General features: G+C 44.2%; 1 protein-coding gene across 1 annotated transcript in view; it reads right to left on the bottom strand.

Moving 5' to 3' along the window:
- Positions 1-8,270: 8,270 nt before the first annotated feature.
- SUMO3 (small ubiquitin like modifier 3) overlaps positions 8,271-14,977 on the bottom strand; it is a 9,866-nt gene continuing 3,159 nt past the window's right edge. The window contains exons 2-4 of the mRNA XM_075607136.1: positions 13,862-13,990; positions 11,672-11,743; positions 8,271-10,276 (exon numbers count right to left, since the gene is read on the bottom strand). Coding sequence (XP_075463251.1) covers positions 10,214-10,276; positions 11,672-11,743; positions 13,862-13,990 — 264 coding nt within the window. The 3' untranslated portion in view covers positions 8,271-10,213. The remainder of the gene's footprint in view (positions 10,277-11,671; positions 11,744-13,861; positions 13,991-14,977) is intronic.

Here is a 14,977-nt window from a genome sequence, read left to right as displayed (position 1 = left end):
GGGGAAAGCAGAGGGGTGGAGATCAGAGCAAGGGGGAAGGCAGAGGTGCGGAGACGAGCAAGGGGAAAGGCAGAGGTGCGGAGACACGAGCAAGGGGGAAAGCAGAGGTGCGGAGACGAGCAAAGGGAAAGGCAGAGGTGCGGAGACACGAGCAAGGGGGAAGGCTGAGGTGCGGAGACACGAGCAAGGGGGAAAGCAGAGGTGCGGAGACACGAGCAAGGGGGAAAGCAGAGGGGTGGAGACACGAGCAAGGGGGAAAGCAGAGGGGTGGAGACACGAGCAAGGGGGAAAGCAGAGGGGTGGAGACACGAGCAAGGGGGAAAGCAGAGGGGTGGAGACACGAGCAAGGGGGAAAGCAGAGGGGTGGAGACACGAGCAAGGGGGAAAGCAGAGGGGTGGAGATCAGAGCAAGGGGGAAGGCAGAGGTGCGGAGACACGAGCAAGGGGGAAAGCAGAGGTGCGGAGACACGAGCAAGGGGGAAAGCAGCGGTGCGGAGACACGAGCAAGGGGGAAAGCAGAGGTGCGGAGACACGAGCAAGGGGGAAAGCAGAGGTGCGGAGACACGAGCAAGGGGGAAAGCAGAGGGGTGGAGATCAGAGCAAGGGGGAAAGCAGAGGTGCGGAGACACGAGCAAGGGGGAAAGCAGAGGGGTGGAGATCAGAGCAAGGGGGAAAGCAGAGGGGTGGAGATCAGAGCAAGGGGGAAGGCAGAGGTGCGGAGACACGAGCAAGGGGGAAGGCAGAGGGGTGGAGATCAGAGCAAGGGGGAAGCAGAGGGGTGGGGACATGAGCAAGGGGGAAGGCAGAGGGGTGGAGATCAGAGCAAGGGGGAAGCCGAGGGGTGGGGACATGAGCAAGGGGGAAAGCAGAGGGGTGGGGACATGAGCAAGGGGGAAAGCAGAGGGGTGGGGACATGAGCAAGGGGGAAGCAGAGGGGTGGGGACATGAGCAAGGGGGAAGGCTGAAACGGAGAGGAGTTGTAATTTCTGTTTGTATGCTAAATTTACTTTAAATTACGCGAGAATTTACCATTTTAAAGTTCTTAATATAGTTTCACTTGACAGACACACGCACATCCCCCCCCCTCTCCCTGCACATCACACACAAATCCCCTCTCCCTGCACTCACACACATCCCCCCTCTCCCTGCACTCACACACATCCCCCCCTCTCCCTGCACTCACACACATCCCCTCCCCCCCTCTCCCTGCACATCACACACAAATCCCCTCTCCCTGCACTCACACACATCCCCCCCTCTCCCTGCACTCACACACATCCCCCCCTCTCCCTGCACTCACACACATCCCCCCCTCTCCCTGCACTCACAGACATCCCCTCCCCCTCTCCCTGCACATCACACACAAATCCCCTCTCCCTGCACTCACACACACCCCCCACCTCTCCCTGCACATCACACACATCCCCCCCTCTCCTGCACTCACACACATCCCCCCCTCTCCCTGCACTCACACACATTCCCCCCCACCTCTCCCTGCACATCACACACACATCCCCCCCTCTCCCTGCACTCACATTCCCCCCCACCTCTGCCTGCACATCACACACCCCCCCCCTCTCCCTGCACTCACACACCCCCCCCTCTCCCTGCACTCACACACCCCCCCCACCTCTCCCTGCACATCACACACAAATCCCCCCCCCTCTCCCTGCATCAGAAGCTATCTGATTGGTTACAGCCTGTCACATGGTGAGACCGTCGCTGTTAAAATCGAATTCTACTGACTACAGAGATTTAGGTCGCTACTTCGCCCCTACTATAAGCGCATGCGACGGATTCATTTGTTTTGATGCAACGTCATGTCGCTAGCACTATAAGCGCAGCCTAAGGCTACGCTTATAGTGCCGGCTACGGTCGCTGGAAAAATCAAATTGAGATGACTTCCAACGATCGCGACCAAGCAGAAGTCGTGCCGCGTGTACTATAAGCGCGCACGCGATGGCGGCAATGCATTTGTTTTGACACGACGTCGCGTTGCTGTCGCCGGCACTATAAGCGCAGCCTTACATAGTGGCCTTTTTTTTGTTTTTGTTTATGGACAATTAAAAATGCCTGCCTTAATGTTAACACTTTAGCTGATAAGGAACGTAAGGTGCATTACAGGAAACATGCAAACCTAAACTGCTTACGTGACCGTAACATTCACCTTCTCCACAACCAAGTGCTATGTATGGGTGGCATTATTTTCAGGTCGCATCAAAAGGCCTCCAAAAGAGAAAGTTTCACAATGTAGAATGTGCTCTGTTTAGAAAAGTTTAAGGAGATTTTTTTTATTAAACGTGAAGCTTCAATTATTACCTCCTAGAGATTTTTTTTCTTTTGTAAAATATGCCAAGCAATCAACCAATGTCACGATCGCATTGTCCACCACTGACTGCTGTCACCCCAAAGACTTGCAGCAAGAACTGCAATAGAGTACCATGGGACAACTTGAACCGTCAGACAATCCCTGCACTCGCTTGTATATAAGTGATACGGGCGCTAGGATGCTCTGGGAGAAGAATCTATAGTAGGCACTGACGGAAAGGAAGAGCTACAATTGGTCCTGCTGAGAGGATCTTTTTCAAGGTGCAATCTGACATAGGCCAGAGACAAAAATGAACTGGCTTCTGTAAATAAATCTAGCAGTGCAAATAACAAAAATTTGGGTGCTTACATTTTTTTTGGAACATTTGTTAGAAGTTAACAAAATAAGTACAGACAGCACACACTAAGAAAGTCTGTGTAGCAATGACGGGTGCAGACGGGAACAGAGAGGACCCTCGTTCCTCCCAAATAATCAATAGGACATTAATGTTCCCAGCACACCAAGGAAAAATAAGCTAATGAAGGATCAGCCAAAAATCAAATTTACTTATACATGTACGATGCATATAAGGTCAAACAGCAACCAAGGGAAAACGTATATACAGGGGGACAGGGACAAAGACAGGGATGGGGAAGGGAAGAGAGGGAAGGAGAGGAAGAGAAAAACAGTGCTGGTTTTTTTTGCACACTGAGGAGTTTACTGTTCCAGCTCAATTTACCTTTGGACTGTTCCTGTGTATGCTGGTTACAAGTCTACTTCAGTGGGTCATTAACCATTTAGCACCATAATTTGCCAGTTATACTCCATAGCCGTCACTGTGTTTACAGGCACTCCTGTATGAGATTTGTGCTTCCCAGTTTACCTGTATTTTGCCCGGAGAACCAGCAGTAGTTTTTTATATCTTTGGTATTCCACTGTTTCATTTACCTTTGTAATTTAGTGTCAGTGTGTCACTGTGTATTCCAGGGACCTAGTCACAGGGTAAGGGAAGTACCAGGTGACTTCGATCTACCTGGGAACAGGCCAGAAGAAGGGGTCTGTACCCCAAAACGTTACGTTGCCCCCCTTGCCCTGCACTTTTTATTCCCCGTGTTTTTCTCTTCCTCTTCTCTTCCCCATCCCTGTCTTTGTCCCTGTCCCCCTGTATACACGTTTTCCCTTGGTTGCTGTTTGACCTTATATGCATCGTACATGTATAAGTAAATTTGATTTTTGGCTGATCCTTCATTAGCTTATTTTTCCTTGGTGTGCTGGGAACATTGATGTCCTATTTGTTAGAAGTTGTGTTGCTTAGGGGACTCTGGATTAGGGTTGGACAATATATTGGTATGATGGTAATAAAAATGACCTGTACTTACCATTGTTTATTACCGTGGTATTACTGTCTGCTGGGGTCTCTGAGGCTGCAGCGTGTCCTGGAGCTGGCAGTCACCCTCCTCACTCCCAGAATAAAGCTGCAGCACGTTGTAATGTAAAGGCTATCAAAGGAATCCTCATAATAGTAATCTCCCTCCCCCGCTCCCCCCAATGTCTCTCTAAACCCATCACCCTCAAATTCCTTCCAATTTCTCTCGTAAACCCCCTTCATCCCCCCAATGTCTCAAACTCTTTTCAAACCCCCCCCCCACCCGTCTCTTAAACCCCTCCCCTAATCTCTTAAACCCCTTCCTCCCCCAATGTTTCTTAAAAAAGACATTGGCGAGAGGAAGGGATTGTATGTATTGTATGTCTTTATTTATATAGCGTCTTAAATGTACATAGCGCTTCACAGTAGTAATACATGTTGTAATCATATAAATAACAGGTCATGGGAATAAGAGCTTCAGACATAAAAGTAACATTAAGGAAGAGAAGCTTACAATCTAATTGGTAGGTAGGGAGAACGTACAGAGACAGTAGGAGGGAATTCTAGTAAGTGTGTCTGCAGGGGGCCAAGATTTATGTATCATGTGTCCAGTATTATCAACAATGCTATTCATATGCTTCTTTAAGCAAATGTGTCTTAAGGTGGGTCTTAAAGGTGGATAGAGAGGGTGCTAGTCGGGTATTGAGGGGAAGGGCATTCCAGAGGTGCGGGGCAGTCAGTGAGAAAGGTTTAAGGCGGGAGAGGGCTTTAGATACAAAGGGGTAGAGAGAAGACATCCTTGAGAAGAACGCAAGAGTCTGGATGGTGCATAGCGAGAAATTAGGGCTGAGATGTAAGGAGGAGCAGAAGAGTGTAAAGCTTTAAAAGTGAGTAGAAGAATGGAGTGTGAGATGTGGGATTTGATCGGAAGCCAGGAGACGGATTTCAGGAGGGGAGATGCGGAGACAGATCTAGGAAAGAGTAGAGTGATTCTGGCAGCAGCGTTTAGGATAGATTGTAGGGGAGACAGGTGAGAGGCAGGAAGGCCAGACAGCAAGAGGTTGCAGTAATCGAGACGGGATAGAATGAGGGCCTGAGTCAGAGTTTTAGCAGTCGAGTAACAGAGGAAAGGGCGTATCTTTGTGATATTGCGGAGGAAAAAGCAACAAGTTTTAGAAACGTTGAGAATGTGAGAGAGGAATCGAGTGTGACCCCTAGGCAGTGTGCTTGGGCTACTGGGTGAATGATCGTATTTCCAACAGTAATGTGGAAGGAGGTAGTAGGGCCAGGTTTGGGAGGAAGTATAAGGAGCTCTGTTTTTGCCATGTTAAGTTTCAGTTGGCGGATGGCCAACCAGGATGATATTCCAGAGAGACAGACATTCAGAAACTTTGGTCTGTACAGTAGGTGTAAGGTCAGGGTTTGAAAGGTAAATTTGTGTCGTCAGCATAGAGGTGATATTTAAACCCAAAAGATGTGATTAGGTCACCTAGAAAGAGTGTGTAAAGAGATTGTGTAGAGAGAAAGGGATTAAAAGAGACATTTTGACTTTACATTGTTTCCTTTTGGGTATTTGTCACGATACATATCGCGATTATAACAGTAGAGGCAGCATGGCAAGCTACAATACGGGCCCATCAAGATGGCTACTCAAAGCAAGGGTTAACTGAACCATCTCAGTGACAAAGTAGCCTCCAGGCTGCTCATAGCATGTTAAGTGATGTCGTTATGCATCATTACTATGTAAATGCACTGATCTGTGTGACCCATTTTGTGGCTGGGCTAGCAACAAATGGCTGGCTGATAAGACACAATGAGCCAGAGGGCTGGCCTCTGTGTAGGCAAGGTGGAGTGTTAAGGGAGTTGGGCTGGGACCGTGTCTGCCTGCTGGAAGAGTACTTACTCTATGTTTCAGGTGGAGGCTGGGAAAGTATAAAAGATGACACAAATCCTCTATTCACACCCTCTATCTACTCCCTGCTGCTGGGGATCTCCCCGAAGCCTGAACCCAGACATCTCAGCCCTAATTTCTCCTATGCACCATCCAGACTCTTGTGTTCTGCTCAAGGATGTCTTCTCTCTACCCTTTGTAGCTAAAGCCCTCCCGCCTTAAACCTTTCTCACTGACTGCCCCGCACCTCTGGAATGCCCTTCCCCTCAATACCCAACTAGCACCCTCTCTATCCACCTTTAAGACCCACCTGCTTAGCGAAGCATATGAGTAGCTCCTCGGCTAATACTATACACCCAATACATAAAGCTTGGCCCCTTGCAGACGCACTTACCATCCTGCTCTGTATGTCCTTCCTACCTCCCAATTAGATTGTAAGCTCTTTGGAGCAGGGACTCCTCTTCCTAAATATTCATTTTTAAGTCTGAAGCACTTATTCCCATGATGTTATTTGTATTATTGGTTATTTATTTGATTGTCACATGTATTACTACTGTGAAGCGCTATGTACATGAATGGCGCTATATAAATAAAGTTATACATACATAAACACACCTGCTCTTACCCTCGCCTCCCTGCCATCTCTTCCCCTGTAAATGGTGTTAACCTTCCGATTTAATACTGACTAACCTTAAAACTCACCCCACAAATCAAGCATCCCAATAGCCAGCACTCATGGCTATTGTCCCACAACCCAGTCACTCCTACCACCCATTGTGGCCAAGCACTGCCATCTACAGACCTTATTCCCTCACCTGCTGTCTCTGTAAGTCTCCCCTCATACCACTTAGATTGTAGGCTCCTCAGGGCAGAGATTTCCTTTCCTATTTCTGATTTTGCTGTGGTTATTGTATTATTATAATTCCCTCTACTGTATTCTTTGTGACGCACTGAGTACATCTGGCGCTATATAAATGTATACATACCGCAGCTCTTCTTGGGTAGTCTCAGGTTATAGACTACCTGGTGTGGGAACTGTGGAACCTGGGGCAGTCACTTGTTACTGAAAGGATCAAGACAGCGAAGGGCACGCTGGCTTCAGGAGGGCCCTCCAGCTAGGAGACCCCCACCTTGTCTTTGTATTGTGTTGCTCCCTACCGGCTTTGGCCCGAATAAACTATTGTTTATTTAACTCTTGTTCTGCCTGGTGTTGGCAATCCCTGGTTAATCTGATCAACTGTGACAGCGATAAATTATTTCATATAATTATAATGAAATGTTTCCCAATGAAGTGTTTTCTTTACCCTTATCCACCCTGTCCTCATCAGAGAAGATATAGGGAGGAATGAGAGGGGACCCTGGCTATACAAAAACTTGGTGAACAATCACATCACACAAGAGAATAGCCAGAGAAAATAAAACCCCACCCATGTCAAACGTAATAAAAAATGGTTAAAAAAAAAAAAAGTAGTATCCTCATCCAGATGCAACCTCTTGAACATGCCCCTGGAATTAGCTCAGTTTGGTCCTTGGAGGGATTGCACATTTCAGCAGGACCAAACTGTTGACATGATGCAGTGGCCCATAGGCAGTGATTAATAGGTTCAATGAAGTTGATTGACACTTTCCTAAAACCAGTATTAAAAAAAAAAAAAATTAAACTGTTAAATACCGGAAAAAATGCCATTCATGTTTCTGCCGTAATTAAAAACAGGAGGCCTCCAGTGCTTACTCACCTCCTCCTCCAGTGCAAAAGATTGTAACTATTTTAGATACCAGTGCTCCGCCTGGAGAATCCAACATGGCCATTGCAAGCTGTCGCAGAGCCTGCATGATTTGGCAGCCATATTTTGTTACCCACAAGGGAGCATACCACTATTTCTCTGGAATTACGGTATCACCAATACTCAAAACAGTGAGTGTCAGCACCATAGAACCGCCTTGTTCCAATTATGTAAAAATGAAAAAAAATAAAACCCCAGGAGGCGTTGCGGCTTAAAAGGAAGTCAATTAGTGCAAGAAAAAAAATTGACCTAGGGTGGAACTGCTCTTCTATCAAGAAAATGTCACCTCGCAAATCAAAATAGCACTTGTGAGCACATTCACGTCTCAGACAGGATTGCTAATTTTAACTGCCACTATGATTACAATAGGGTCAGGGCACCACGATTTTGGTTTCCTATAGTGTGCAAAGGGTTGGTATCCGAGCTGCTTTAATGACAAGAGTGAACACAGTACTTTTATGCACAGGACATACTCAGGGCAGCTGTCGACAAAAAAACACATTTTCAAATTTTCTTTAGAAGTCAAAAAGTAAACCTTTCCCTACACAACTTATTTCTGTGAACCATTTAGAGAAAATGTAAGCCGGTTTTTCTTGTCATATAAAAGTAGAAAATACTACAACAAGATGAGGTGGGAAAAAAATCGTATATTAAGTGGTTTTTAAAGGGTTTTTACTTTAAAAAAAAAAAAAAAAAAAAAGTTAAACTGGTTGACAGATGCTTCCAGCACAGTGAAGTTAGAAATAGGTGACAGGTGTAGGTTATGTTTTGATTCACACAGTAACGCACGCCATACAGAACGTGACAGAGTACCAAACTATATTTACTGTATACAGAAATAAAAAAGGACAACAATGTACAAATTGATGAACAGCGAGTTTGAACAGAATATCCCACAATAAAATGAAGCCACAGATTGGGGAGGGTGAAGAAAAATAAAGCATTTATCAAGATTAAAGCAAGCAAGGTATGGACCAAACAAGTCCACAAATGACAGCCCGACCAAGCAACAATTCATGAACAATTAGTGAACAACCTATTAAAAATGACAGGCCACGAGGGACATTCAAACAGATACCATGGGTCAGGGAGAAGCAGATATTGCTGATGTTTCTGAAGGTTAAAGCTAGTTGAAGTAAAAAAAAAAACATTTAATAAAAATAGCATTCACACATTTACAACTGTGCTGCAAAGGTAAACAGAGATTCTGATTTGTCTTTATTTATTTGTTGTTGAAATAATACAGTTATCCAGCAGGTATACATATTAAAAGAAACCTGAGGCCACACTCTAAGGACTTAGGAGTATTACAAACAAGTTTCCTACTGGGTAAGGGCGAGACAGATTTGTTTTTCATCACTTGACTGGCATTTAAGTCTAGTTACTGGACTACTAGCGTAAATGAATTAATTTGGAGAACATTTAAATGCTTTAATAAAAACATCTACTAATGTTTTGCAAATTTTCAGTACTAAAACATCACTGTAGCTAGAGAAGAAATTAGCAGCAACATCAAAGATTTTGCTACCAAGTTTAAACTCATTTAAATACACAAATTACAATGTATCAAGACCCTCCCTGCAAACTGGGATATTTTAAAACAGGTCAGAGTTGGGCTTCCCCCCACCTTGAAAACAAGCATACTGCAGTTCATAATGGAGTAAGTTTCTCAACATCTAAAGGTGTAACAGAAGACAGAAAATGTCAGCTGCAGAGGCCACCTTGCCCACCGCAATGCCATCCCTCCAGCCTTTCCGAGCTACGCATCCATGTGCAGTTGGAAATGATGTTTGTCAGTTATTATTACTCTGCATTGCAGCACTGGCAAGCATCTGTTTGCAGCGGTAAATAGGTTACTTAAGGAGAAGCATCTTTGGGGATAAGGGGGATGGCTGGAAGATGTTGCATAGTTATGCAGTGTAGCGTGTTCATTTTCAAAGACATGGGATCTATACCCAATCATGAAATGTGTTAACTGCTTTGTTGCAGAAAGGGCCAGCAACATAATAGACAATGCACGGCTGTCTCTTCCACCAGTGTTCAAAGACCCCTCCCCCGTATAATTACTACACTGCGGCGGCTGATCAGATCTGCTTGGCCAATCAGTTTGAAATCTGATCAGGCATGTGCCATGTCGTTTACCAGCAGTCATACACGTTTGCCCTCCACACTACCCATTCTTAAAATTTAGTGCCATCTTCAGACGGGGTGTTAAAACGTCTGGTATTTTATATTTGCCTCGTGAAAGTTTGCACGACCTGTGGATCCTCTGAATGACATTCCTCAGGTAACCAAAATGTTTACAGCATTCTAGTAAATAAAATTCCCCCCCAATGCCCTCTCCTCCCACCCCCACATTGTCCCCAAACGCAGAACTTTTAGGCGCATGTGTGGGCACAGATTCACCTGTTCCGTGGCAGAGGGGACTGCTTCACAGGCACAGAAAAGGTTACATTGACTGCAGTAAGGAACTTGCCTGAATATTTACATATGGATACGCAAAAGGGACAGAGGGGGGAAAGAAAAAAAAAAAAGCCAAATAGGACTGTTGAAAAGTGATGAACAACCTCACATTGTAAAAAAATAAAAGAAAATATGATATATGAAAACCAAGAACTTTTGTTTTTAGCAGAGAAAGATAATGTTTCAGACTGGCCCTCTTTATGACCGAATTCCTGACCCATGCAACTGAAAAACAAAACAACATTTTTTTTTCGGGGGGGAAGAGTCCGCTAATCTTTTCAGAAGTGTCGTGTGATCAGCATGTTCATTTTAGGTTACTATTTAATAGCAAATCCAAGGGGCAGAGGCGGGTGGTGAGGTGCGTGGGGGGGAGGTCAGCCCCTCCCTGACTGGGGGCTCGCTTAACACACTCCACCTGTCTGTTGTTGAAACACATCAATAGTATCTTCATCTTCCATCTCAAGCTGGGAAAAGAGAATGCAGACGTCAGAACACTGGGATTTAGCTACCACACAAAAGGACGTATCACAGACATTGCAAAGGGTGCGCTCTACAACACATGGTGGCAATGTTAAGAGCAGCAACTCCCTTCCAAATAGCATGTTTTTGTCCAGTTGGTCCTGCTGATCACAACCGTGCTGCTTCCAGCTCTAGGGACACCTCTGTTGTCAAACAATCACATTTTTAAAATTTGATAGATATAGAGCTATAGACAGACACATCCACAGTATTACCAGTAGAAAGCCGTGTGTAATTTCTCCTGGCCATGTAATTTTGACTGGGTGATTTAGATTTCCTGGCAACCAAAGGGAGCATCACATTTTCGCCCTTCAGGACTCCCAGGTCTATCCAGGTAAAACAGCTGCTGAAGATTTTTTTCTTTAATGTCCTTAGTGTTTTCTGTATTTCCCCCACCCCCTCTTTTTTTAACACTGTAGCTACGCGGACATATCTGCCCCACATCACTATAAAAATGGCTGTCATCATCATTGCCAATTTTGTGTTTCCCAAAAACATTTGAGTTACTTGTCCCATCTGCTTCCAGTGCACATACCAAAACCCTCCACATATATTCCTCCATGCATTTCTAACACCCGCTGGCATTGAACACATTTAAATGCAGTAATCTGTCTAAGCTTCATTTATAACCAAATAAAATGTACTTTAAAAAGACCCAGAAAAGCACTATGAAACATGTTCTTTTTTGTTACATTTTTTTTATTTAGCCCCTTTGCTGCCGCTCCTCCTCCTCTTACCGGGCACCTCACAACTGGAACAATCTACCGGAATCTCACAATCGCCCCCAGTCTAAGTTCTTTCAAAACGAAAGATGTCTCACATTTTAATCTGGTCTGTAACCGTTACATACTGTACACCTATAACATTATCTCTTACATGGCATGTCGTGTATATAGTGTATAACCTTGCTCACTTAATGTAACAATGTATTTGTAACCATGTATCTGTCATCATAAGGCTGCGTCCAGACACTTCGCCTGTGCGGAGGTTGAGGGAAAGCGGGTGCTTTCCCTGGCCATGGTAAGCGCGCCGCCTGTGGACGTGTCAGTGACGTCACGGAGCTGGTTCGCCCTCATTGGGCGGACCGCTCATGTGACCGGCCCGTCGCGCCAAGAAATCAGTTTGAACCGATTTCTTGCGAAACGCGCGCCTATTCCGGCGCCGTCGTCCATACCATGGACGCAGCCTAACTGTGCCCAGGACATACTTGAAACTGAGAGGTAACTCAATGTATTACTTCCTAGTAAAACATTTTATAAAATAAAATATTGCCGGTCCCTTTGGCTGCAATGTATTCATGTGGAATGCAGATGTACATAGAGCAGAAGGTTCTCTCATACCTGTGCAGGGGTGTCCGTTTCATTAATCGGTTGCCCATCAAACCTGAATCTTATCTGCCTCATTGACAAACCCTTGGAGAAAGGAAAAACAAAACAAAAAAAACCACCTTTACAATCTTGCAATGTGTAACAGGCTGCAATTTTGTGTGTGTTAAATACATGTTGAGATAACAATAGCTGAAGTATCAGTTGGTGTTCGTAAAGGTGGCTCATCTGATTATCCCGTACTCTTTAAAAAAAAAAAAAAAAAAAAATTATATTTATAACTCAGTATTATGGTTTAGCCTATCCCATAGCCTCTCTTGCATTCCCAGTAAAATCAACCCCACACTGATGAGACCCATCAAGGTCGAAACAGCTGTCTGTGGGTGGTTTTCTGGGAATGCACCTTAACCCTGGCTGTGCTCAAAGCTGTGACCATGCAGCAAGCTTAAGCCTATAGGGAACCATTTTAAAAATGGTTATTGAGGCAAAAAGTGACACTGTGTGCTCATTTGCATGTCATTTCCCAGAATCCCTTGCTGCAGTGGAAGTGCTGTATGCTGGGTGATAATGGGGAAAGGCGGGGTTGCAGACCTGCCTAAGACATACAGATGAGCATACAGTTATATTTGCATATTTGCTTTCCTGTGGAGGGTTTTTGTCACTTTTTTTACTCACCATAACTTAACTCAGTATTACATATATATATATATAAATAAATAAAAAAAACAATACACTTAAAGACAGGGTCTTGGATATAACAAAACTTGTCATAAAAAAGGTGCATTCCCAAAATTAACAAAAACCACTAACATCAACAGAATTACACAAATAAGGACAAACAGGCGCAAACTGTAATGAGGGCTCTACGTGTGAGAGCTTACAGTCCATCAGAGATTGTTAAAAGAACAAATGAATTATTGTTCTGAAATAAATTTTTGGAAAATCCATCTTGAAGTGTTTGCAAAACATTTTAATATGAAGTTTAATTGCTTGTCCCATCTTCTTTCCTTATTCCATGCCCTTAACCAATTGATGCTCAGATAGGGACATGGCCTTAATATATCCCATTATCTTATTGTGTAGGTGGTGTAGTTCAGAGCCCTATTGTAAATAAAAAATTAACTGTTTCAAACCAAGTGATTTTGAAATTATGTATTTTAGAATGTTGATGCTTTAAAAAAAAAGGTAAGTATACATGTTAAATAAAGCAACATTACCTCTGTTTGGTATTATGTGCAACTTTAAAACAACGATAAACCAGTGTCACAAAATCTCACAGGCCAGACAGGTGACAAAGCAGACACTAATTTAGGCCAGGTCCATAGCAGACACGCGTGACCGAACACGCTCCTGTACGTGCAGCGATCCTTGGCCTGCAGGGTTTAGCGTTAGGGGGCGTGCCTGTGATGTCACGTGAGCGGTTCGCCCTCATTGGCTGAACCGCGCATGTGACCCGGCCGTCGCGCAGCAAATACAAACAATTTTGTATCCTCAAGTTTGGGATGCACCGTCTCTCACGTGCCCTCTATAGACATGCGCACTGGCATCTATTAACACACATTCCCAGCTAGCTCAAACTCCCACACCCACCACATCATGAATATATATTTATGTCAACCAGAGAGCTACTGAGCGTGGCAATTGCATACAACAAGAGACAGGGGGTGCCCAATGCTACATCCCATTGACAAAACATATATGATGAAAAGTATAAAGTAAAATACTTCAATAATTAACACACATTCCCAGCTAGCTCAAACTCCCACACCCACCACATCTATGTCTGACTGGTAGCAGTCAATTGGAGGTACAGAGGTAAAAGGAAGGCTTCACAGTGTAGTGTAGTGTAGGACCTGCATTAATTTGGTTATACCTTGACGTTGGTATGCAGGCTTAATACGCTTTGGCCAAAGGGTTAACCAAATAACCAAGTATTTAATATTATTATTGAAGTATTTTACTTTATACTTTTCATCATATATGTTTTGTCAATGGGATGTAGCATTGGGCACCCCCTGTCTCTCGCACTGGCATCTAGTTTGTATTTGGTCAGATTCACTATGGCCTTATACGCGCAGACAAAAATGTTTTCATAGTAAAACTACAGGAGGAAACTTTCCAAACAAAGTAAAGAGAAATGAAAAGTGCTAGTGATTGGGAAGAAAGTGAGACCATGCCGTGTTCTTGACCGTTTCACATTCATACCTGTCTGTCACAGTACGCCTTCATTAATTTGCTGAGGGGGGTGTGTCGCTTTATTTTGAACTGGACTACAGACCCATCCTGTCCGGCCACTTTAAGATTAATGTGGTCATTCTCTGTCTTCACTCCTTCCTGTTAAAAGACAAATAAGTACAATCCATTCTACTGTTTAGAAAACAAAAACCCTTCCCCCACTTTTTCCCCCAGGAGATACACACCAATTAAAAAAAATAAAAAAAAAACATTGCGGGCGAGCGGGGGTGGGAGAGAATAACAAATGGCTGCTACCCGTAATTTAATGTTTGTAAAATGGTCCAAGAGAACAAATGGCAAAAAAATATATAAAAACTTGGTACAAAATTATTTTAGAAGTACCTTAATTTCCTGCGTTTCTCAAAAAAGTAACAGAAATTACACATGTAAGGCCCCTGTTGCGCACAAAATGACGATGGTATTTAAGAGCAGAAGATATTCCATTAAAAGTCAACATGGTCCAATCTGGTAAGTGCACAGGGGGGGGCGCGACCCAGATTTGGGGGGGACGGGACGCGCACCAATGAGGAGAGCAGGCATGGGGGGCGCAGCAAAAAAAGTTTGTGCACCCCTGGGGTACTGAACCACAATGGACAAGATAATTGTTCTTAAAGAGAAAGCATTAATAAACCATCAGTGACAATGTGTGGGAGTAGAATAAAATTAGGTTGGCATGAGAAATTCTGTGTGCGGTTTACAAGTTCATAATACCATGGTTGATGGAGCACCTTTGAGTTTTCACGTTTATGAGCAGTGGGGAAAAAATATGGCTATATTTGCAGTACAAAAGACAAAACCATTTCTTTCTAAATTAACTATATGGTTTAAAGAACGCCCAAAGTAAACGTGAAAATGGAAATTATGTCATATCCACTGCAATACTGCAAACAATTACAGTTACGGACTTAAATTCACATCCATTGTAGCTCCCGATTATACTTCTTATTTATCAACACACCAATAAGGTTTAATTTATTGAGCAGGGGACAAAATGGCTTGCTGCAGTCACATGACCACACAGTGCCTCAGAGGCTGTGGCACTTAGGTACCGTGACACCCCACCACCCGGCACTTAAAAGGGAATTT

This window comes from Ascaphus truei, chromosome 7, assembly GCF_040206685.1.
Source record: "Ascaphus truei isolate aAscTru1 chromosome 7, aAscTru1.hap1, whole genome shotgun sequence".
NCBI lineage: Eukaryota > Metazoa > Chordata > Amphibia > Anura > Ascaphidae > Ascaphus > Ascaphus truei.
This window is presented reverse-complemented; position numbering and strand designations above follow the sequence as displayed.